The following is a 22,622-nucleotide window of genomic DNA, read 5'->3' as shown; positions in this document are numbered from 1 at the left end:
CCTGCCTGGAGTATTGTATTACATCCACTAAAAGTGGTAAGTGAGAAGATAATGAGGCCAGAGGGACAACAGCCCAGGATGCAATAATAAGTGAAGAAATGTGGAATTTAAACTGTATTCCTGCCATAGTTAGAAGAGCTTGGGAAATTGAAGTTTACACCATGGGGCAGAGGCTGGGAGGAACATAGAAAAGTGAAGTGTTTAATTTGTTGAGGTAGCAGGATTGCAGGAGACCTATTTTCCCCTTCTGTGTTGATTTAGACCCAGGGTTCTCAATGTTGACACTATTGACACTTTGGGCCAGGTCACTGTTTGTTGTGGGGGCCAACCTGTGCCTCCTTTCACAGCATCCATGGCCTCTATCCGCTAAATGCCACTAGCTCACACTGTCGGCACCCTACCCCCCAAGTTGTGACAGACAGAAATGTCTCCAGATATTGTCCGATGTCCCCTGGGGGCAAAAATCACCCCCAGGTAAGGACCACTGATTTAGATAAATGTTGCCATATCCTTCGAAACATAAATTATAAATGAGTAGGGTAATTGAAGCAAATAAAAACAATGATAATATTAGTAATCATAATCTAAATCAGGTCACAACAAGTTGCAAACCCTCTCCTTTGAATTTCTAGGGCTATGAGGGGAAGGCTAGAGGAACTTCAATCTAGCCACCCATTTCTCATTTGGGGTGTCAATTTCTTAGTATATGAGAGGTTTTCTGTTAAAAAATGTACAATATATACCAGAGCTTGTGCTATCTCTTTTTTTTTTTTTTTTTTTTTTTTTTTTTTTTGAGGCAGGGTCTTGATCTGAAGCCCAGGCTGGAGTGCAGTGGTGCAATCATGGCTTACTGCAGCCTCAAACTCCTGGGCTCAAATGATCCTTCCACCTTAGCCACCTGAGTAGCTGGAACTACAGGAGTGCCACCATGGTCAGCTAATTTTTTTTTTTTTTGAGATGGAGTCTCATTTTGTTGCCCAGGCTGGAGTGTAGTGGTGTTATCTTGGCTCACTGAAACCTCTGCCTCCTGGGTTCAAGTGATTCTCCTGCCTCAGCCCCTCGGGTAGCGGGGATTACAAGCACATGCCACGATGCCCAGCTAATTTTTTGTATTACTAGTAGAAACAGGGTTTCATCATGTTGCCCAGACTGGTCTCGAACTCCTGACCTTAAGTGATCCACCCACCTCAGCCTCCCAAAGTGCTGGGATTACAGGCGTGAGCTACCATGCCCAGCCTAATTTTTTATTTTTTTGCAGAGACAGGGTCTCACTATGATGCCCAGACTCATCTTGAACTCCTGGGCTCAAGTGATTCTCCCATCTTGGCCTCCTAAAGTGCTGGGATTAGAGGTGTGAGCCATTGTGCCCAGCCTTGTGCTACTTCTTGGGGTTCCAAGTCAAGCAGTCACATGGAACAGTGCAGAAAGTGAGGGGCTGCCAGAGTAATGAGTCAAATCTGGGCCCCCGAGGTGCCATGTGGCCTTGAGAAAAGTGAAGCGTTTAAGTGAAGCTGAAGCCCTGGGCCACAGCTCTCAGGGCCTCTGTGTGAAATGAGAGGGCTTGGCTAGCTGAATGGTAGGCACATTCCCTTCCAGCAGTAGCTCCAAGTTTTAGAGAACTCTTAGCTCAGTTCTGGGTTAAACTGCTCAACTAGAGGGAGGGGATATAATGAAGTTGGCTCATGGTCCAATGAAGAAATACTGTGAATTAGATTTGGGTCTTAGGTAATTAAAGCGATTTGTTCCAGTTTTTGATTCACCATTCAATTCTGCGGACGTCCCAGTTTATGGTGGACAGCTTCCTATAACGGGCCGCAGGAATCTTGAGTTGCAGATTTCCACCCCACCAAGGCTGATGACAAGGAGGCAAATAGGCCAATGGCCTTCAGCCTTTGATCCTGTGGAGGAGAACGGCACGTGCTTGGCAGGACTCGGAAAGCCCTCTAGCAGAAATAACAGCTCCCAGGAGCTGCACACTGGGTCTATCCTTCCACCTTTCAAGCTTCTTTCTCTCTTCCTTTCAAGTTGTTGTTTTATAATTATTAATTAAAGCACTGGCCACTGGTTCCAATGCAGACTCCATTAATCATTATTTACTCCTTCATATGAATTAGACTAGCAGATCCTATAAACCAAGAGACTTTGTGACAAGGGGCCAGTGAGAGCAGAAACATTTCAGAGCACTGGGCATGTGGGGGCGGTGACCTGCAGGGAGGAGGCTGGGCGGGGCTGCAGGAGAGCACAGATCCTGTGACAGCCACAGTGGCAGTGGCTAGACAGAAGCTGGAGGAAAAGGCCACTCACAGTTTGTGACTACTTCCCTTCTCTCTGTGGATCCTGGCATTCTGGCAGGCGAAACTAGGGGGACTGGCATCATCAAAAGCCAGCAGGGAACAGAAGGGAAATTCATACATTGGACAACTCGACCTCATTTAGGAATCTGGCCCCAGACCTGGGGAGGATATTTTGCCACCAAAGCCACGGCTGGGCCCGGATTAAAAAAACCTGCCTCCATCTGACCTGCTATGCTGACCCCAGACAAGGATGGGAAGCCCAATATTGGCCATGTAATAGGGGCAGGATTTAAAGTAGTCTTTCCAAAAAAATAAATGGATGGATACAGGATAATAAAAGGAGTCCCTCTGTCCCAGGACAGTGATGTTCCAGCTTAGACTAAGAAGACTGACCTGCCCTGCCCTCCCCAACTTGAACCTCTGTCTATGGAACCCCATTACTAGGTCTTAGTTGCACTCCTGCCCCAAGCTCATGTGAGCACAGGAAAGGAGAAACATTCTCTCTGTCTTCCCACTCTAGCCTTAGCAAAGTGCTTTGCACAGAGCAGACCTTCATAGAACGCATGGTACATACACTGAAAGGACAAACTAAATATTCGAAAACAATTTTGTATTCCAAACCCAGTTTGACCCCAAAGGAAAACTGCAATCATTTCCTCAACACTTTGTAGCTTGGACTCATTTCTAAGCACCCCCAAGTAAGCAGGTGCCTGATTATTTGCACAGCAGAATTTATTTGTAGGACTCCACCTTGCACCCCTAGTTGCAGGCTGAGAAATTTAGAGTGAAACAAAATCAAATCATATGCAGCCTATTATTTACAAGTGAGAACCTCCAGGAACTAGGAGCGGAAGGGCACATCAGCAAGTTTTCCCTTTCAGTTCCTGCCTCAGGCTTAGCATCCAGGAAAGCCTTCTTGCATGGCCAAGACTTGCATGCACCTGCTAGCCGATGCCTACAATTCCACCACGACAGTTTCAAGCCTTTAGTTTTTCTAGCTATTAAACTGCAAGCCACCTGGGGAAAATCACTGGGCATTTTTGGCCAGCAGTAAATAAGGGCAGATTTGGATAACAGGGAAAGAGAAGAGGCAGAGTGGGATCAGGGGGCCTTGGGAGCTATTCACATGAATTCTGCAATTCCTGCTCACGGAATCCTCACAACCAGCTTGTGAGGAAGAGCCTTTTATTGTCCCCATTTCACAGAAAAGGAAAGTGAGGCCTGGAGAGGTTAGGGCATTTATTCAAGTTCTCAAAAGTAACGGAAGCAAAGCTGAAACCTCAATGCAGACAGCACACTCCATTTCCCGTCCTCTTGTGCACTGTCCTTCATTGCTCCCCCTGGGGAGGGCTCTGTCGAGAGATATAACCCTTATCGCCTGGCCTGTACTATGATTTTGGACTGTGACTTACTTCTCTGAGCCTTAGATTCTTCTTCGTTAAAGTGCCATTATGAACTAAATCTGGGAGGGAACTGTGTCCCTCCCCAAATTCATCTGTTAAGTTAAAGTCCTAACTTACCCCAGGACCTCGGATGCAACTGCATTCAGAGATAAGGTCTTTCAAGAGGCCATTAGGGTGGGTCCTAATCCAATCTGCATGGTGTCCCTCACAAGAAGGGGAAATTTGAATTCACAGAGAGACACCAGGGATGAGTGCCCACAGAGTGGTGACTCTGTGCAGAGGCAGCAAAGAGAGTGGCCATTTGTAAGCTAAGGAGAGAGGCTTTGGAGGAAACTGTCCCTGTCCAAACCTTGATCTTGAACACCTTTCAGTCTCCGGAACTGTGAGAAAATAACTTTCTGTTGTTTAGACCACTCAGTCTGCAGTATTTTGTTATGGCAGTCGTAGCAAACTAATACAAGCAGTGAGGTTGTGCAAGCCAGTGCCTCTCAAACCTTCTTCTGCAAGTGTGTGCAGACCACCTGGGCACTTTACTGCAGTGTGGTGGCTGGGGTGAGAGTCTGCAGTTCTAACCAGCTCCCGGGGCCTGCTGATGCTGCAACTGCCTCTGGCTTCAAAGCCAGACTCCCACCCCAGCATCGTCCCTGCCCAGAATCCAGTTCCCTACAGAAGAGGAAGTTCCTTGTATGTAAGAGGGACACAGTGACAGGGAAAGCCAGGACAGGGAATAGTTAGAGGTTAGTGGGGAGTCTGATGAGGTGTTTGCTGGCAGAGGGCAGGGGAAGAATGGGAGGGAAAAGGAGGAGGCCATGCATTGATGCAGCAATTATCATTATTACTATTGAGACAGAGTCTCACTCTGTTGCCCAGGCTGGAGTGCAGTGGCGCGATCTCGGCTCCCTGCAAGCTCTGTCTCCTGGGTTCAAGTGATTCTCATGCCTCAGCCTCCTGAGTAGCTGGGATTACAATATCCTGTCACCATATCCAGCTAAATTTTTGTATTTTTAGTAGAGAAAGGGTTTCAACATGTTGGTCAGGCTGGTCTCGAACCCCTGACCTCAGGTGATCCACCCACCTTGGCCTCCCAAAGTGCTGGGATTACCAGCATGAGCCACTGTGCCCGGCCTTGCTACAGCAATTATAACCTACCATTTGCTGGGTACCTGCGGTGCACCAGGCTCTAGGTTGGACAGTATATACCACATCCCTCGCAGGACCATGCTTAGTTCCCATAGGACAGGAATACTTAGGCTCTCAATTAAAAGAGCATAAAACAACAATTGCACACCACACGCATGCAATTACTAGAACTTTAAATAGGCTGAGTTAATAGCCAACCATTGTTGATATGAAACCATTACAAGAAAATGCCAATTTACAACATTGCTGTGATGTTTTTTAAAAATACATGTCCAATATTCAGTCAAGCATAAGAATGCTTTTTGTACATGCAGTATAATATTTACAGAAGACAATGGTAAGTCTCTTCTGGCTGAACATGTAAGATGGATAAAAATTAATGAAATAAATGATCAATATCAGGGACGGAGGAACCAAAGAATATTAATAATTTAATGGACAATAAAGTAAAAAAAGATACACAAAATGTTTTTAAAAAGTAAATAGCACTGGATACGGTGGCTCACACCTGTAATCTCAGCACTTTGGGAGACTGAGGTGGACAGATCACTTGAGGTCAGGAGTTCAAGACCAGCCTGGCCAACGTGGTGAAACCTCATCTCTACTAAAACTACAAAAATTAGTGGGACATGGTAGTGTGTGCCTGTAGTCCCAGCTACTCTGGAGGCTGAAGCAGAAGAATTACCTGAACCTGGGAGGCAGAGGTTGCAGTAAGCCGAGATCGTGCCATTGCACTCCAGCCTGGTCAACAAAGCGAGACTCTGTCTCAAAAAAAGAAAAGTAAATAGAACTCAGGTAGTGTGTACTAGAGAAGAAAAGTCCCATGGAATGACTAGCATTATAGACAGTATTGATCTACAGCAGAAGAAAGTAAGAAAGTTGAAATAACAGAGCAATTCCGCCGGTTTTACATTTGTTGTAAAAATGCAGTCTTTGATTTAAGAAGTAGAAAAACTATTTTCAGTTTTAGGCATTGATTTCAAAAGCTGCCATAGGCAAGGTTGTGATAATAGTATAACATGGTTACTAAGTCTGCAGTAGGCAGAATAATGGCTCCCCAAAGATGTTCACATCCTAATTGCCAGAACCAGTGAATATGTTAGGTTACACAGCAAAGGGGCAGTAACGTCCCAGGTGAAATTAAAATTGCTAATCTACTGACCTTAAAATAGGGAGATTATCTGGTTACTGAGGTGGGCCCAGTATAATCAAAATGTCCTTAAAAATGGAAGATGGAGGCAGAAGAAGAGACTCAGGGGAAGAAGTGACTACGGAATAAGGTCAGAGAGATGCATCACTGCTGATGTGAAGATGGAGGAAGGGGCCAGGAGCCAAGGAGAGCAGGCGGGCTCTAGGAGCTGGAAAGGTAAGGAAACATTCTCCCCAACAGCATCCACCAAAGCCTAGATTTTACCCAGTGAGCCCCATGTCAGACTTGTAACCTACAGGACTGTAAGATCATATATTTGTTTGTTTGTTTTTTCAGCCTCTAAGTTTGTGGTAATTTGTTACAGCAGCAACAGAAAACTAATGCAAGTTTAGAATTTGACCAAAAATCCAGAAGTATTCTTAGTGCTAAGTATGGTGGCACGTGGTTTGAATTGCTTACTAGGAGAATTGATTGGGCTCTCAATTAAAAGAACATAAAACATCGCTTACACACAACACACATGCAATTACTAGAACTTTAAATAGGCTGAATTAATAGCCAGCCATTGCTGGTATGAAACAATTACAGGAAAATGCCAACTTACAACAGTGGTGTGATGGTTTTCAAAAAATAATGTGTTCAATATTCAGTCAAGCATAAGAATGCTTTTTGTTTTGTTTTTTGAGACAGAGTCTCACTCTGTCACCCAGGCTGGAATGCAGTGGCACAATCTTGGCTCACTGCAACCTCTGTCTCCTGAATTCAAGTGATTCTCCTGCCTCAGCCTCCTGAGTAGCTGGGATTACAGGCACGTGCCACCACGCCCAGCGAATTTTGTATTTTTAGTAGAGATGGGGTTTCACCATGTTGGCCAGGCTGGTCCCGAACTCCTGACCTCAAGTGATCCACCTGTGTTGGTTTCCCAAAGTGCTGGGATTACAGGCGTGAGCCACCACACCTGGCCAAAGAATGCTTTTTTTACGTGCAGCACAATATTTACAGAAGACAATGGTAAATTTCTTCTGGCCAAACATGTAAGGTGGCTTGAAAGTATTCTTAGTGCTGGGTATGGTAGCACACGGTTTGAACCTTTTACTAAAATTGATTAGGCTCTCAATTAGATTTTCTATAGAATAGTTCAAAAATTATATATGACATTCTCTGAATCTTCTCCCAAATGGGACATCTTGCTGAAACACATACCAAATTTGACCTTAACTACTCTCATTTACACAATGGGAATATCAAATCCGTGCTGTTAAACACTTAGATTTAATTTAGGTAAGATATAGGATGATGGGAAGTAATCAGTGTAACAGAAAATTCTATTTTTAGTGGGAAATAACATTAATTTTGAATTTGAGCTCTCAACTGATATTTGTTACGAGATAGTGTTAGCAAAAGCCTACAAAAAAATCTAGGTTTGGCTATTCCATTTTTAAAGGGATTAAAAATACATATTTATTATTTTAAATATGTATAGGACTTTTCTAAACCAAAGGAGTCACAAGTAAAATATATAATAAAGGTGACATTCCGATAAGACAAAATCCAAAAAGGGAAACAAAAATGTCTCTAGACTATGAAAGAGAAGATTCATGTACAAATCATCCGGAAATTAATTTCTGTAGGGATTATTTCTCTGGACATTGTAGACTGAGGTTTAATTTTGACTGAGTAAAACCCTACTGTTTTCAGTTTTCTTTATACTATCTCTTTATAATATGTTTTTCTTAATAAAATAGATGAATACTAATCTAGACATTACTTTGAGGGAGTAAAGATAGCATGATGAGATGGTAATCTATATGGAATTAAAATATTTAATAATTTTTCTGCTTAATATAATTATCTTATGCTGCAGCCTCATTACAATGTTTGAAATTCATATGAAAAATTTATAATTTTCTTGCTCAAACTGGCTTCAATTAAAAAAAGAAAAAAATTTATAATTCATTTCTGATTGAAAATGTGGCCTTAAGAACTTTTTTTTGGTAATTCCAGCTGTTCTACCTCAATAAAACTGAATGGAATCTCAGCAGAAGTTTCTCCCAAATGAAATTAATTGAAGAAACAAAACTAAGAACTACAACAACTCAGAAATAGTGGTTTAATTTAACATCATTGTCAATAGACCACAAATTATATGATAATGTTGATTACAACATTATAACTCAATTTTGCTGAAATGAAGAAATAAAATAAATTATATGGAATAAACACATGTAATAATTTATAAATTATGCATGCTTTTGTTTTATTACTCTTTCAAACGTAAGTAATTCATCAATGTAACATTTAGACGTGTGCAATAATAATTAAACTCAGTTCTTTTTCATATTTTGCTGACTTTAGCTATATAAAAATCAGAGTTTCACTTTTTCTGTCCTTATAAAGGGACATTTGTCAGGCCTGGCACAGTGGTTCACGCCTGTAATCCCAGCACTTTGGGAGGCCGAGGCTGGTGGATCACCTGAGGTCAGGAGATTGAGACCATCCTGGCTAACACGGTGAAACTCTGTCTCTACTAAAAATACAAAAAATTAGCCAGGCGTGGTGGCAGGTGCCTGTAATCCCAGCTACTCGGGAGCCTGAGGCAGGAGAATCACTTGAACCTGGGAGGCGGATGTTGCAGTGAGCCAAGATCACACCATTCCACTCCAGCCTGGGCAATAAGAGCGAAACTCTGTCTCAAAATAAATAAATAAATAAATAAATAATAAAATAAAGGGGCATTTGTTAAGGTAGAATAGAACCACTTTACATAACTGTTTGTTGGCTTCATTTATAACTTTTAAGTATTTAGACATATAGCCTATGGCCTGCATTTGTCCTTCTTATTCAGACTTAGCATATGTTAAGGACAGATCTGGTTTCATTTGATCATCATGAGAGCATGGCAAGGTAGGGACTGTCGACCCATTTTACAAATAAGAAAACTGAAGCTCAGTGAGATGAAGTTCCCAAGGCCATAATAAATAGCAGAACCAAGACGCAAACCCTAGTCTTAAATTGCAAAACCCCTGTGTGCTTCACAGCACCCAGCTGGTGGAACTAAGGATTGCTACAAACATGCTTTATGGAAATGCTAAGTGTCATGGAAGAATGGCTGGGGGACTCCGGTTCTGGCCAAATGATGGTCGATTAGATGTTATGAGGGATCTTTCTGATTAATGCAATTAATATGCTGTCTGGAGAATGCATCATAAGCCAGTGTATCAGCAAAATGACACAAAAGTAAAGAAGTCACAAAGCCCCAAAACAGAGGGAAACCAGGAATCCTGTGAGGTAAGCTGCATCCACCATCAGAGTCTCTGCTGCCAGATTTTGTAAACAAGAGATGAAACCCAAGGCCCATCAAAGGCAGGGAATCCAATACAAGACTTTGCCAATAAAGCTAGAAGTCTAAAGATAAGTGAGTGTGAAATAAATTCAACCAGCCAGAAGAGGACGATAAGGAAAGTTGTTTCTCTGAAAAACAAAAAAAAAAAAAACAAAAAAACTCCCAAAATTCATAACCATCAATTAGTCTTCATATAGGCTTGTGATCCATGCCCCTACTACTTTTGTGGTCCAGGAAATCTCAGGTGAAAAAATTAAAGTGATTACAAATAGAAAGAGGTTAAAATTTTGTAGTTCCCTCAGCTAAGTAACAAAAGCAAACACAAATCCTCTCTGAAGGATTTCTACTTTTTTTTTTTTTTTTTTAACTTGAGGTAGTCTTGCTGTGTCACCCAGGCTGGAGTGCAATGGTGTGATCTTGGCTTACTGCAACCTCCGCCTCCTGAGTTCAAGCTATTCTCCTGCCTCAGCCTCTTGAGTAGCTGGGATTACAGGCACGTGCCACCATGCCCCACTAATTTTTGTACTTTTAGTAGAGACAGGGTTTCACCATGTTGGTCAGGCTGGTTTCGAACTCCTGACCTCAGGTGATCCACCTGCCTTGGCCTCCCAAAGTGTTGGGATTACAGGCGTGAGCTACCACACCCACCCGGATTTCTACTTTAACACAGGCATGCACACATAGGGAAAGAAAACACCATGAGTGAGAAACAGCAGAAACAGTAGATGGCAGAGATAGAGATCAAAGAACAAATATTAAAATATAAAATAACTGTGTTTAATATATTTAAAGAAATAACGGTAAACAGGAAACAAGCCAATTTGAAAAGAACAGGCTGGTCATAGTAGCTCAACCCTGTAATGCCAACACTTTGGGGGCCGTTGTGGGTGGATTGCTTGAGCCCAGGAGTTTGAGACCAGCATAGGCCACACAGTGAGACACCCTCATCTCTACAAAATTTTTTTAAAAAATTAGCTGGGTATGGTGGAGCACAGCTGTAGTTCCAGCTACTGGGGAGGCTGAGGCAGGAGCATCACTTGAGCCCAAGAGTTTAAGGCCACAGTGAGCCACGATTGCACCACGACATTCCAGCCTGGGTAACAGAGCAAGACTCTGTCTCAAAAAAAAAAAAAGAGCCTAACATAACTTTTAGAAATTAAAAAATAATAATTGAAATTTAAAATACATCAAAGGAATAAATAATACACTAGACCTGTCTGAAGAGCAAATTAGTCAACTGAAAGATCCAAAGAAAGTACCCAGGATGCAGTCCAGAGAGAGTAATAGATAGAAAATATGAAAAAGCTAATAAGAGACACAGAGAACATTTCTCCAGAAGGAGAAAATATAAATGGTTTTGATGTGCTATTTGAAGAAATAACTGATACATTTCTAGAATTATTGAGTCATCAGTCTTCAGATCCAAGAGGTTAAGTAGACAGTTGGTGTTCACCAAATATTCCATGTGCTTTCCTACATTCCTCAGACTTTCTCAAAGTTAGGTTGGGGGCATGTGACTATTTCCGGTTAATGTTACTTCTAGGCCAGAACAGTTAAAAGCAGAGGTGCAGTGGCTCATGCCTGTAAGCCCAGCACTTTGGGAGGCCGAGGCAGGCAGATCACCTGTGGTCAGGAGTTTGAGACCAGCCTGGCCAACATGGTGAAACCCCATCTTTGCTAAAAATACAAAAATTAGCCTGGCGTGGTGGTGCATGTCTGTAATCCCAGCTATATGGGAGGCTGAGGCAGGAGAATTGCTTGAACCTAGGAGGCAGAGGTTGCAGTGAGTCAAGATAACGCCACTGCACTGCAGCCTTGGCTGCAGAGCAAGACTCAATCTAAAAAAAAAAGCAGGAAGCCTTCTTGCAGATATCACTACACACTTCTGAAGGACCTTTCGGAGGGACTCTTCAGAACTGAGCCACTCATCATGCCACGGGAATTGCTTTTGGCCAATGGGCACTGCATTTGTGGGAGAAGTTATACTTCTCCCCAGGGGCTGTGTACATCCACTGATGATGGATCAAGGTCCTAGCCTCCTTTTCCCATTTGGGACAGTTCTGAAAGGCCAACTAATGACCAGAGCTCCTGAGTGACTGGTGGAGCTTCTAATGCAGCTTCTTCTGCATAATCCTGCCTCCTTCACATCCTTGCAGGTGTTGTTCCTGAGAATACTCCCCCATAAACTTCCTGTGCCTGAATCTTTTTCTCAAAGTCTGTTTCTAGGGAAACTAACTTTCTCTTCTCCTTCTCCCATCCAAGCTTGAACCTGGCCCAGCCCTGCCTAGTTTCTGAGATCAGGCAAGATAGGAGTGTTCAGGGTGGTATGGCTGTAGACCCTCGCTTCCCCTTCTGGGATGACCTTGGAGGCTGCAGGTTCCAGAGGGGGCAGCCGGGAGATGGCTGCCTGGGTGTCTGAGTCCCTCACTGACCACTTAGCTATGTAGTGTGATGTGAAATAACCTTTGCTATGTTAAGTCACTGAGCTATATGGGGTAATTTTTAACTCAGCATAGCCTGACCCTGTCTAGTACAGCTATTCATGTTAAAATAGCTGAAGTGACCACTAAACTAATTCACATAGAGCATATTTCTAACACATTAATTATAAAAGAGGTGGAAGGGAAAAATAGCATATGAAAAGAAAAAAAAAGAGGAATGTAAAACTCAATCCAAAGAAAGTAAGAGAAACAAGGAACAAATAGAGAAAACAAGACAAAAGCATTTAAGACAATGAAAATAAATGTGGATATCAGTAATCATTATAAATATAAGTAGACTAAACTGTCAGCTAAAAAACAAATATTGTCAAACTAATAAAATCTCACCATGTGCTGTTTACACAAGACACAGTTAAAATATAATCATGGGGAAGGATTGAAAGTCAAAGGAAGGAGATAAGCCAAAAAAATGATAACAAAAGGTAGAGTAGTTATATTAGTATTGGATGCATTCCAAGGCAAAAAGCGTTACTAGATATAATCACTACAAAATCATACGTTTGCATCACCAGGAAGATAGAAAATAGGACAATTATAAACTCGGATATACCTAGAAAACACAGGCTCAAAATACATACAGCAAAAATTAACTCACAAGAAGTAATTTACAAATTTACCACCATAGTGGAAGATTTTTAACACATCTCAATTATGCATAGATCAAGTAGAACAAAATTAGTAAAAATATAAAGATAACCTTGATCTTATGAACAAATATGGAATACTTCCTCCAACAACTGGAGACTATACATTATTTATAGGCACACTTAGAAGATTTATGAAAATCATTCATGTGCTAGGCCATCAAGCTAGTCTAAACAAACATCAAGGATTGGAATAATACAGGGGACATTCTCAGACCAAGATCAATTAAGTTAAATCTATAGTATAAAAACTCTATATACTTGGAAGCATAGAGTTACCATATGATCCAGCAACTCCACTCCTGGGTTGTACACCAAAGAGACTGACAACTTGTCCACCTAAATGACTTGTACACGAATGTTCACAGCGGCATATTTATAATAGCCGAAAAATAGAAACAACTCGCCTGTTCATCAGCTAATGAATGGATAAACAAACTATGGTATATTCATTCAATAGACTATGATTTGGCCATGAAAACAAAGTACTGATAGATGCTACAGCGTAGAAGAACCTTGAAAACATCCTGCTAAGTGTAACAAGGCAGTCAGAAAAGGCCACATATTTGCACAATTCCATTTGTTGGAGATATCCACAATAGGCAAATCCATACAGACAGAAAGCAGGTTAGGTGATTGCCAGGAACTGAGGGGATAGAAAATAGCTGCTAACGGGTGCAGTTCTTTCTGGGGTGATGAAAATGCTCTAAAAACTGGTGATCATGGTGATGGTTTTGTGCAACACACTCTGTGTTCAACATACTAAAATCCACGTATACTTTTACAGGGTGGATTTTATAATATGTGAATTGCATCTCAACAAGGCTGTTATAAAAAAATCTTTCCATCAAGAAAATTCAGCTGTAGGGCCAAGTTGTTCCCTGCACATCTCCAGAGGTTGCCATTCACGTAGACTAAAAGGGAAATGGTGCCCCCTTAGAGTTGGGCAATATGGTGGCTCCACCCAGGTAATTTCACAGATAAATCCTACCACCCATTCAGGAATGTATAATTCGAATATTAGATATTTTTCCCCATAGAATAAACAGGCAGAAATCTCCAACTCACTTGTGGTTGGCGTAATCTGAATCCCAAGTCCAGGCAAGGACAGTACAAGAAGAAAACATTATAGGCCAACTCATTAAATAGACTTAAAGATCCTGAACAAAATATTAGCTAACTGATTCTAGCAATAGATTAAAGAGATATTGCATCATAATCAAGCTGTATTTAAACCAAAAACAAAAAATTGGTTTAACATTAGTAAATCAATCAATGTATCACCACATTAACAACTTAAATGAATCATATATGATCATCTCAAAAGATAGTGATAGGAAAAAAGAGTTCTGTAAAATTCATAAAGAAGGCTGGGCACAGTGGCTCATGCCTGTAATCCCAGCACTTTGGGAGGCTGAGGCAGGTGGATCACCTGAGGTCAGGAGTTTGAGACCAGCCTGGCCAACATGATGAAACCCCATCTCTACTAAAAATACAAAAATTAGCCAGGGATGGTGGCACTTGCCTGTAGTCCCAGCTACTTGGGAGGCTGAGCCATGAGAATCGCTTGAACCTGGAAGGCAGACGTTGCAGTGAGCCGAGATTGCGCCACTGCACTCCAGCCTGGGTGACAAAGTGAGACTCTAAGTAAATAAATAAAATAAAAATAAAATAAAATAAAATAAAATTCATAAGGGAAGGCCGGACGTGGTGGCTCACGCCTGTAATCCCAGCACTTTGGGAGGCCGAGGTGGGTGGATCACGAGGTCAGGGGTTCAAGACCAGCCTGGCCAACATAGTGAAACCCCATCTCTACTAAGAATACAAAAACTAGCTTGGTGTGGTGGCGGGCACCTGTGATCCCAGCTACTTGGGAGGCTGATGCAGAGAATTGCTTGAACCTGGGAGGCAGAGGTTGCAGTGAGCAGAGCTCTCGCCACTGCACTCCAGCCTGGGTGACAGAGCAAGACTCCATCTCCAAAAAAAAAAAAAAAAAAAAAAAAAAATTATGATGGAAAAAATCCTAGCAAACTAGAATATAAAGTGATACCCTTAATCTGATAAAGATGAAAAGATTAATTATATATATATATATATATACACATACACACACACAGCAAACATACTAAACGGTGAAATGTTAAAAGCATTTCTTTTCATTAAAACCAAAAACAATACAAAGATGCCTGCTATCACAACTCCTAATATACATATATTTGTTTTGTTTTGTTTTGGAGACAGAATGGTGATTGCCTTAAAATCACCCACTTCGGCATCCCAAAGTGCTAGGATTACAGGTGTGACCCACTGAGCCTTGCTCCTATCATATTTTAATATCCTACCAGGTAATTCTGACATTGGTGATCTAAGCACTCTCTCTCTGAATAGCACTGGGCTGGAGAAACCATTTACCTGTTGAGATTGCTCCTTATTCCCAGTGCCTGAGCCCACCTACCAAACACCTATGCCAGCCACTGATCTGGCTGTGCTTCCTTCATTCATAATAATCCCACTATTCTATTTCATTTTTATTGGATCTTCACAATTGCCCTGTGAGACTGACTTAACAGGAGTCACTTCCATTTTACAGATAAGAACACTGAGACTAAGGTTATGACCGTGTGGCAGAGCTGCAGTGCAAGTCTGGAAACGGCGTTGCTTTTCCTGTCTGTGTAGACCACTGCCTCAGGGAATCCTCCTGTCCAGGCCCCTAAACTAAGGCATCTGGGACTATGCGATGTGTTTATCTGTAGCCTGTGAGTCAAGGCTGTAGTTATTTAAAGCTTAGCAATTTGGCTGGGTGCGGTGGCTCACGCTTGTAATCCCAGAACTTTGGGAAGCTGAAGCAGGCGGATCACTTGAGGTCAGGAGTTTGAGACCCAGCCTGGCCAACATGGTGAAACCCTGTTGTTACTGAAAATACAAAAATTAGCCGGGTGTGGTGGCGTGCACTTGTAGTCCTGCTACTTGGGAGGTTGAGGCAGGAGAAGGAGAATCGCTTGAACCTGGGAGGCGGAGGTTGCAGTGAGTCATGATAGTGGCACCGCACTCCAGTCTGGGTGACAGAACAAGACTCTGTCTCAAAAAAAAAAAAAAAAAAAACACAGTTTAGCAATTTGACACTCGATGCTCTTGTTTTCTGGCAAAGTGTCATGCCATGTTGCATATGAACTTGTCTTTTTTCTAGGTCTCTCTGTTTTGTCTCTAAACGAGGTCTGTGTAAGAATCAACATCTAGATAATTATTCCATTCCTTGAGGTTTTGTTCACATCTTTAATGACCCTCTGATGTACCCAGGCTTAGTTTTGGACACAAGGGAGACTAAATATTATGAGGCATACACACAAGTTCTGCCTTCTGAGGGAAGAGAGAAACTGCCCTTTTCCATGAACAATCTAGCAGCCAGGAATGCACCAAGAATGTGCCAGGATTACAACTCTGATGATGCAGAGAGGTGGGCACACCATTCCCTATAGATGGCTGAGGCCCAGACAGGGTAGTGCAGTGGCCCAGGTCACATAGCTGGCTGATATACAAAAGGAGAGGCAGCTGTACAGAGCAGCTTGTAGAGGTACAACCAACAGCTGAAGGAGCTCGGGGAAGGCAGCAGACACCTGCCACTCCACAAAAAAGGAAGCCAGAAAGGGGGAGCAAAGGTTGGGGAGAGGGAAGCCTTCTTCAAACAGAAATCAAGACAAGTGAAGGTTGCATCTGCTGGGGAGAAAAAAAAGAAGAGCGCCTGTGGATGGGACGTGGTGGAAGAAGTGGGGAGGGATCAGGCTGGTGAAGATGGTGAACAGCAGGTAGGGGAGCTGGGGTTTGAGTCTGTGGATAGGGCCTCTGAAGTCTCCTGCCAGCAGGCTCTCCCCCTCAAAGTGCCCTAAAGAGCCTAGGAGAGAATGATGATAATGACAACCAACATTATTAATTGTTCACCACGTGCCAGACACTTCACTTGGGTTATCTCACTTAATTCTCACAACCCCAGGAGGCAGATACTATTGTCATTCCCATTTTACAGAAGCAAAAGCTGAGGTAGAGAGATTATCTTGCTTGAGGCCACTCTAAAAACCAAGCATTGGAACCCACAGAGCCTACCAAAGGTAAGCTTTAACAATTGTGTGAAGTATCTTATTTTAAATACTCCTGTAAATTGTGCATTCCATTTTTAATATCCGTGCATATTTTTTTTTTTTTTTTTTTTTGAGACGGAGTCTCGCTCTGTCACCCAGGCTGGAGTGCAGTGGCGCAATCTCGGCTCACTGCAAGTTCCGCCTCCCGGGTTCACGCCATTCTCCTGCCTCAGCCTCCCGAGTAGCTGGGACTACAGGCACCCACCACCAGGCCCGGCTAATTTTTTGTATTTTTAGTAGAGACAGGGTTTCACCGTGGTCTCGATCTCCTGACCTCGTGATCCGCCCGCCTTGGCCTCCCAAAGTGCTGGGATTACAGGCGTGAGCCACCACGCCAGGCCCCGTGCATATGTTTTAATACTAATAAATGTCTTTGCCCTCAAATCCTCAGGTAAAACTACCCTCCAGGCAGGCAGAGCCACCGTATTTTCTCTATGGCTTCATGAACCCTGGGCATGATGCCCAAAAACCCAGTAGTGGATGCTGGAGCCCAAGGAAGATTTTAAAGCAAACGGTGGATGCAAAGTGTGATGTTGGTCTTCTGCCTCTAGCCAGTGCCATTTCACTAAAAGATATTATCATCCTCTAACTTATGAAAAACTGGACAGAGAGGACATGTTCATCTTTCTCCCTTAGCCTCTGCTGGGGTTGTCCAGCCCTGACATTCAGAATCTCCATACATTCAGATTCCCAGCAGGTTACCCGAAGGACCTATTGATACCGCTCTGCCCCCTTCACTTCCTTCCTGCGGACATACTCTGAATCCAACCCTGACCAAAATGTCCAGAAAGACATCTAAGCAGACTCCCATAACCTCTACCCCCAAGAGGCTCCCCAGTCCCCCCACCATCACCACCTGCCCCATGATCTCCCATCTCCAGGACTTTGCTCACACTGCCCCTTCCACCTGGAATGCTCTCCCCACTTCCACAATCCTGTCCACCCCTCAAAATCTGTCTTACAGATCACCCCCTTCATGAAGCCTTCCCTGATCCCTTCCTCTCTGATATAATTTGGCTCTGTGTCCCCATTCAAATCTCATCTCATATTGTAATCCCTATAATCCCCACGTGTTGAGAGAGGAACCTGGTGCGAGGTGATTGGATCATGGGGGTGTTGTCCCCCAAACTGTGAGTGAGTTCTCTTGAGATCTGATGGTTTCATAAGTGTCTGATAGTTCCTCCTTCACATCATGCTCTCTCTCTCTCGCCTGCTGCCATGTAAGACGTGCCTCTTCCCTCATGATTGTAAGTTACCTGAGGCCTCCCCAGCCATGAGGAACTGTGAGTCAATTAGACCTCTTTTCTTTATAAATTACCAAGTCTCAGGCAATTCTTTATAGCAGTGTGAGAATGGACTAATACACTCTTCTGTGATGGAAGTGACCAATCCCTTCTCTGAAACAATCACCCTGTCTTAAGACAGACCCTAACCCACTTTAGGGAAGAATTTATCATGCACATTTAAAAATCTTCCTGACCAACATATGAGCCACGCAAGGACAGGACTTGTATGTAATTATTCTCTGAATCCCTTGCACATAGTAGGCAGTCAATACAAATTTCATGAGTAAATAAATTCAAGAATCACACTGTGTTCCCACTAATCACAGCTGCTAATGCTCTATGGGTAGAACCAACCAGCGAAGTGCACCAAGAAGAGAAGGTGATTGCCCTGTAAGAACAGAGGCAGGCACTCTTTCCAGTGTCATGGGAGCCAGCCACACATGTAGCTTGCCTATTACTTGCCACATTTCTCAGCTCACCCCACCAGACAGCTCTGCATCACTTATGGTTTTCCCCCATGCCATCTTCCTGGAATCACCTGGCTTCACAGGCTTTTAGAGTTAGGGTTTGGCAGTTTCCCCCTCAATCTTCCATTGGTGATGTTGAGTTTATTTCGAAACTATTTTTCTGGGGCAGGTCATAAGTGCTTGGCAATCAGCCAGGTAGAACTCTCCTCCACTCTGTCACATCTTCCCAAAGAAACTTCCCACCATGAAATGACACCCACTTTTCTTAGTCAAAAAGGAAGGAAATTTGACATCAACAAAGGGGTGCAACACAATGATGTTTCCTTTGCAAGACAAGGAGGAAGTGCACCAGTTCTCTGTAGCACACAACCAGGCTCACCTGTGGCTTATTAAAGCAGATCATCAGTGAGTCTCACATATTTCAGGATACCTGCCTGTGAGCTCCCAGGCCCATGAGTCCAGTAAAGGGCAATGCTAAGGCCCATTCAACAACTCTCCCCATCGCCCCAGTGAAGGCCTGGCCTGGGCATCCTGCAAGTAACGGGCATGGGCAAATCCATGACCTGGTGTGCTTTTGCCCATAGCCTGCTTTCAAGCACCCATAGGAGGGGCCTAAAAAAATAAACCTCCTACCCAGCCAGCTGCTGCTGGCTTTATCTCTTCGGGTTGAATCTCAGTAATGACTTTGCTTCTGGATCAAACACAGATGCTGCAAGGAAGGGTTACAACTTAAACAACTTTAGGAATACTTCCATTTCAAGGTAGGTGGGGGAAGTAGGAGGCTGTAATATCCTCCAAGGAAGTGTGGGAGGGGGTCCTTGAAGGGAATGGGCCTGTACAGAACAGACTAGGTGAAGACAACAGTCCCCCGTTGCAGAGGCCAAGCCCTGGTCACGCTCTGGAAATGAACCATCATAATCAATAGAGCACATACCTGGGGTATCTGGTCTATGCTAAACAGCCTGGGGAGCTTCAGGCTCAGCATCTTGGAGCTGGATTGGCAAGGCCAGTAGGTGACAGTGCCTCCCTGTTACCAGGCCTCACTCAAAGCTCTGACATGGCCTGGGGCGTCTCTGCCTAGCTGGTGCTGTGCCGCTTCCCTGAAAGAGGACAGCATGAAGAAATCCAGTCAGCTTCAGCCTAACTCCAGCTGGGTCAGGACAGTCAGCTTGTTCAACTATTGAATATATACTTACTACACATGATGGCACAAAATCAAGCTTCCTTAAAAACAGCAAAACGATCAGACTGCTGAGTCATCCACTCCAAGAGTGCTGGAGGGAGGTAATTAATAATAAGGGAGGAGACCACCCCTCATATTGTCTTATGTCCAATTTCTGCCTCCAAAGAAAGAAACAGTAAAAACTAAATGGCAGAAATGAAATCCACAAGCAGTCAATCGGTGCCACACCCTGGGCCTGGTAGTTAAAGATCGACCCCTGACCTAATCAGTTATGTTATCTATAGATTACAGACATTGTATAGAAAAGCACTGTGAAAATCCCTATCCTGTTTTGTTCCTGTCTGATTACCAGTGCATGCAGCCCCCAGTCACATACCCCCTGCTTGATCAATCAATCACGACCCTCTCACACACACCCCGTTAGAGTTGTGAGCCCTTAAAAGGGACAGGAATTGCTCACTCGGGGAACTTGGCCCTTGAGACAGGAGTCTTGCGATGCCCCCAGCCAAATAAACCCCTACCTTCTTTAACTTGGTGTCTGAGGAGTTTTGTCTGCGGTTCGTCCTGCGACAATAATATGGGCAATTACTATGGTCTGAATGTTTGTGTCTCCCCAAAATTCATGTGTCAAAACCTAATCTCCAATGTGGTGACAAGGAGCAGGGCTTTTGGGAAGTGACTAGGTCATGAAGGCTCTGCCCTTATGAGTGGGATTAGTGCTCATAGAAAAGAGGTCTGAGGGAGCTTGTTCACCCCTTCCACCGTGTGAGGACACATAGAAGGAGACATCTATGAGGAATGGGCCCTCACCAGACGGGGAATCTGCTGGCACCATGACCTTGGACTTCCCAGCTTCCAGAACTATTAGCAATAAATTTCTGTTGTTTATAAATTACCCAGTCTCAGGTATTTTGTGATAGCATGCCAAATGGACTAAGACAGTGATCATAAAATTGTAGAGCTAAGGCCAGATGTGGTGGCTCATGCCTGTAATCCCAGAAATTTGGGCGACTGAGATGGGAGGATCAGTTAAGCCCCAGAGTTCAAGACCAGCCTGGACGATATAGTGAGACCTTGTTTCTACAAAGAAAAAATTAAAATTAGCTGGGTATGGTGTTGTACTCAAGGGCGGGCTAAAGTGAGATCACTTCAGCCCAGGAGGTCAAGGCTGCTGTGAGCCATGATCATGCCACTGCACTCCAGCCAGAGCAACACAGCAAGACTCTGTCTCAAAAAAAAAAAAAAAAAAAAAGCCACAGAGCTGAAAAGGGCCTTAGAGGTCACCAGTCTTCTCATGTTACACATGAAGGTGGGAGGGGCAGAATAACTTTCCCAAGGCTGCACCGCAGCAGGGAGCTGGGCTGCTTACTCTCCACTCCACCAGAGGCTGCCCCTGGACAGACAGTGGGATCTTAAGTCTGTGTCCAGCCAGTGGGCAAAAGAGGGTCAGCAGCTGCCTCAGATCACAGAAAGAGAAGCAAATCAACTCTTCCAGAAAGCTGACCGGAGCTTGGTTGCCCTGAGACACACAAAAGAACCATGCCAAGCAAATAAATCCAAGGCACTTGTTGGAGACAGAGCAACTCAAGAGTAAGTAACAAGATTGCTTAAATGCAGGATGAAGACCACTTAAGAGCTGTGAGTAATGTAAACCACAGAGACCCAGAGCCCTTGGAACAGGTCCAAGAAACAGAAAAATACACCTTGGATTTAGCAAAGAAGAGCAGAGTTGGGAATTTACCATAGTAAATTTCCTCCTCTACCCCTATCATCACTGGGCCAAAGTCTACCACCTCCTGAGAGCCCTCCTCATAGTCCCCATCAACCAGAGGTGTGCTTTCCCTGCCTCTGAAGACCCAGAGACCTTGCTTGTATGTACCTGCAGCACCAACCACATCGTACCTACAGTCACAGCTAACTCCCTAGGCCTCGTCTGTCCCTTCAGAAGAAGCCTCCCATGGCTGGCTGGAAACTCGGGGTGTATGCCTGGTCCACCCTGGGCCCTCAGCAAATGCTTATTTAATGAAGCAATGATGCTCATAGTTTGAACTCGAAGCTGTTTTGTTTTTATTTTTGTGGTTCATTTACTTTTGCTTCTTCTCATATTTTTGTTCTAAGTGTTATCTGAAACTATGCAGCAAAATACAATCTGTTTATTTCACCATCGTAAATATGCTTCTTTCTTAAAAATAGTAATAGAAGCATTATTCACAATACTCAAAGGGTGGAAGCAACTGAAGTGTCCATTAAAGGATGAATGAACAAAATGTGGTGGTATCAGTCCATTCTTGCATTGCTATAAAGAAATACCTGAGGCCAAGTGTGGTAGCTCACACCTGTAATGCCAGCACTTTGGGAGGCCTAGGTGGGTGGATCACCTGAGGTCAGGAGTTTGAGACCAACCTGGGCAACATGGTGAAACCCCATCTCTACTAAAAATACAAAAATTAGCCAGGCATGGTGGTGCACGACTGTAGTCCCAGCTACCAGGGAGGCTGAGGCAGGAGAATTACTTGAACCTTGGAGGTGGAGGTTGCAGTGAGCCGAGATCATACCACTACATTCCAGCCTGGATGACACAGCAAGATTATGTCTCAAAAACAAACAAACAAACACTCTGAGACTGGGTAATTTATAAAGAAAAGAGGTTTGATTGGCTCACAGTTCTGCAGACTGGACAGGAAACATGGTGCTGGCTTCTGCTTGGCTTCTAGGGAGGCTGCAGGAAGCTTACAATCATAGCGGAAGGTGAAGGAGTAGCTGGCAAGTCACATGGCGAAAGCAGGAGCGAGAGAGAAAGAGAGAGAGACAGTGGGTGGGGAGATGCCACACACTTTTAAACAACCAGATCTTGAGAGAAGTCACTATCTCGAAGATAGCACCAAGCCATGAGGGATCTGCCCCCATGATACAAACACCTCCCTCCAGGCCCCACCTTCAGCATTGGGGATTACATTTCAACATGAGATTTGCACAGGGACAAATATTCAAACTATATCAGTGAAATATACATACAATGGAATATTATTCATCCTTAAAAAGGAAGGAAATTCTGATATATGCTACAACCAGGACACA

General features: G+C 43.6%; 1 protein-coding gene across 1 annotated transcript in view; it reads right to left on the bottom strand.

Moving 5' to 3' along the window:
• The window catches only part of PAQR5 (progestin and adipoQ receptor family member 5), a 49,674-nt gene extending 27,426 nt beyond the window's left edge, over positions 1-22,248 (bottom strand). Inside the window, exons 1-2 of the mRNA XM_030814664.1 lie at positions 22,207-22,248; positions 19,296-19,461 (exon numbers count right to left, since the gene is read on the bottom strand). Coding sequence (XP_030670524.1) covers positions 19,296-19,346 — 51 coding nt within the window. The 5' untranslated portion in view covers positions 19,347-19,461; positions 22,207-22,248. The remainder of the gene's footprint in view (positions 1-19,295; positions 19,462-22,206) is intronic.
• Positions 22,249-22,622: the final 374 nt, after the last annotated feature.

The sequence above is a fragment of the Nomascus leucogenys genome, chromosome 6 (genome assembly GCF_006542625.1).
Source record: "Nomascus leucogenys isolate Asia chromosome 6, Asia_NLE_v1, whole genome shotgun sequence".
NCBI classification, from domain to species: domain Eukaryota; kingdom Metazoa; phylum Chordata; class Mammalia; order Primates; family Hylobatidae; genus Nomascus; species Nomascus leucogenys.
This window is presented reverse-complemented; position numbering and strand designations above follow the sequence as displayed.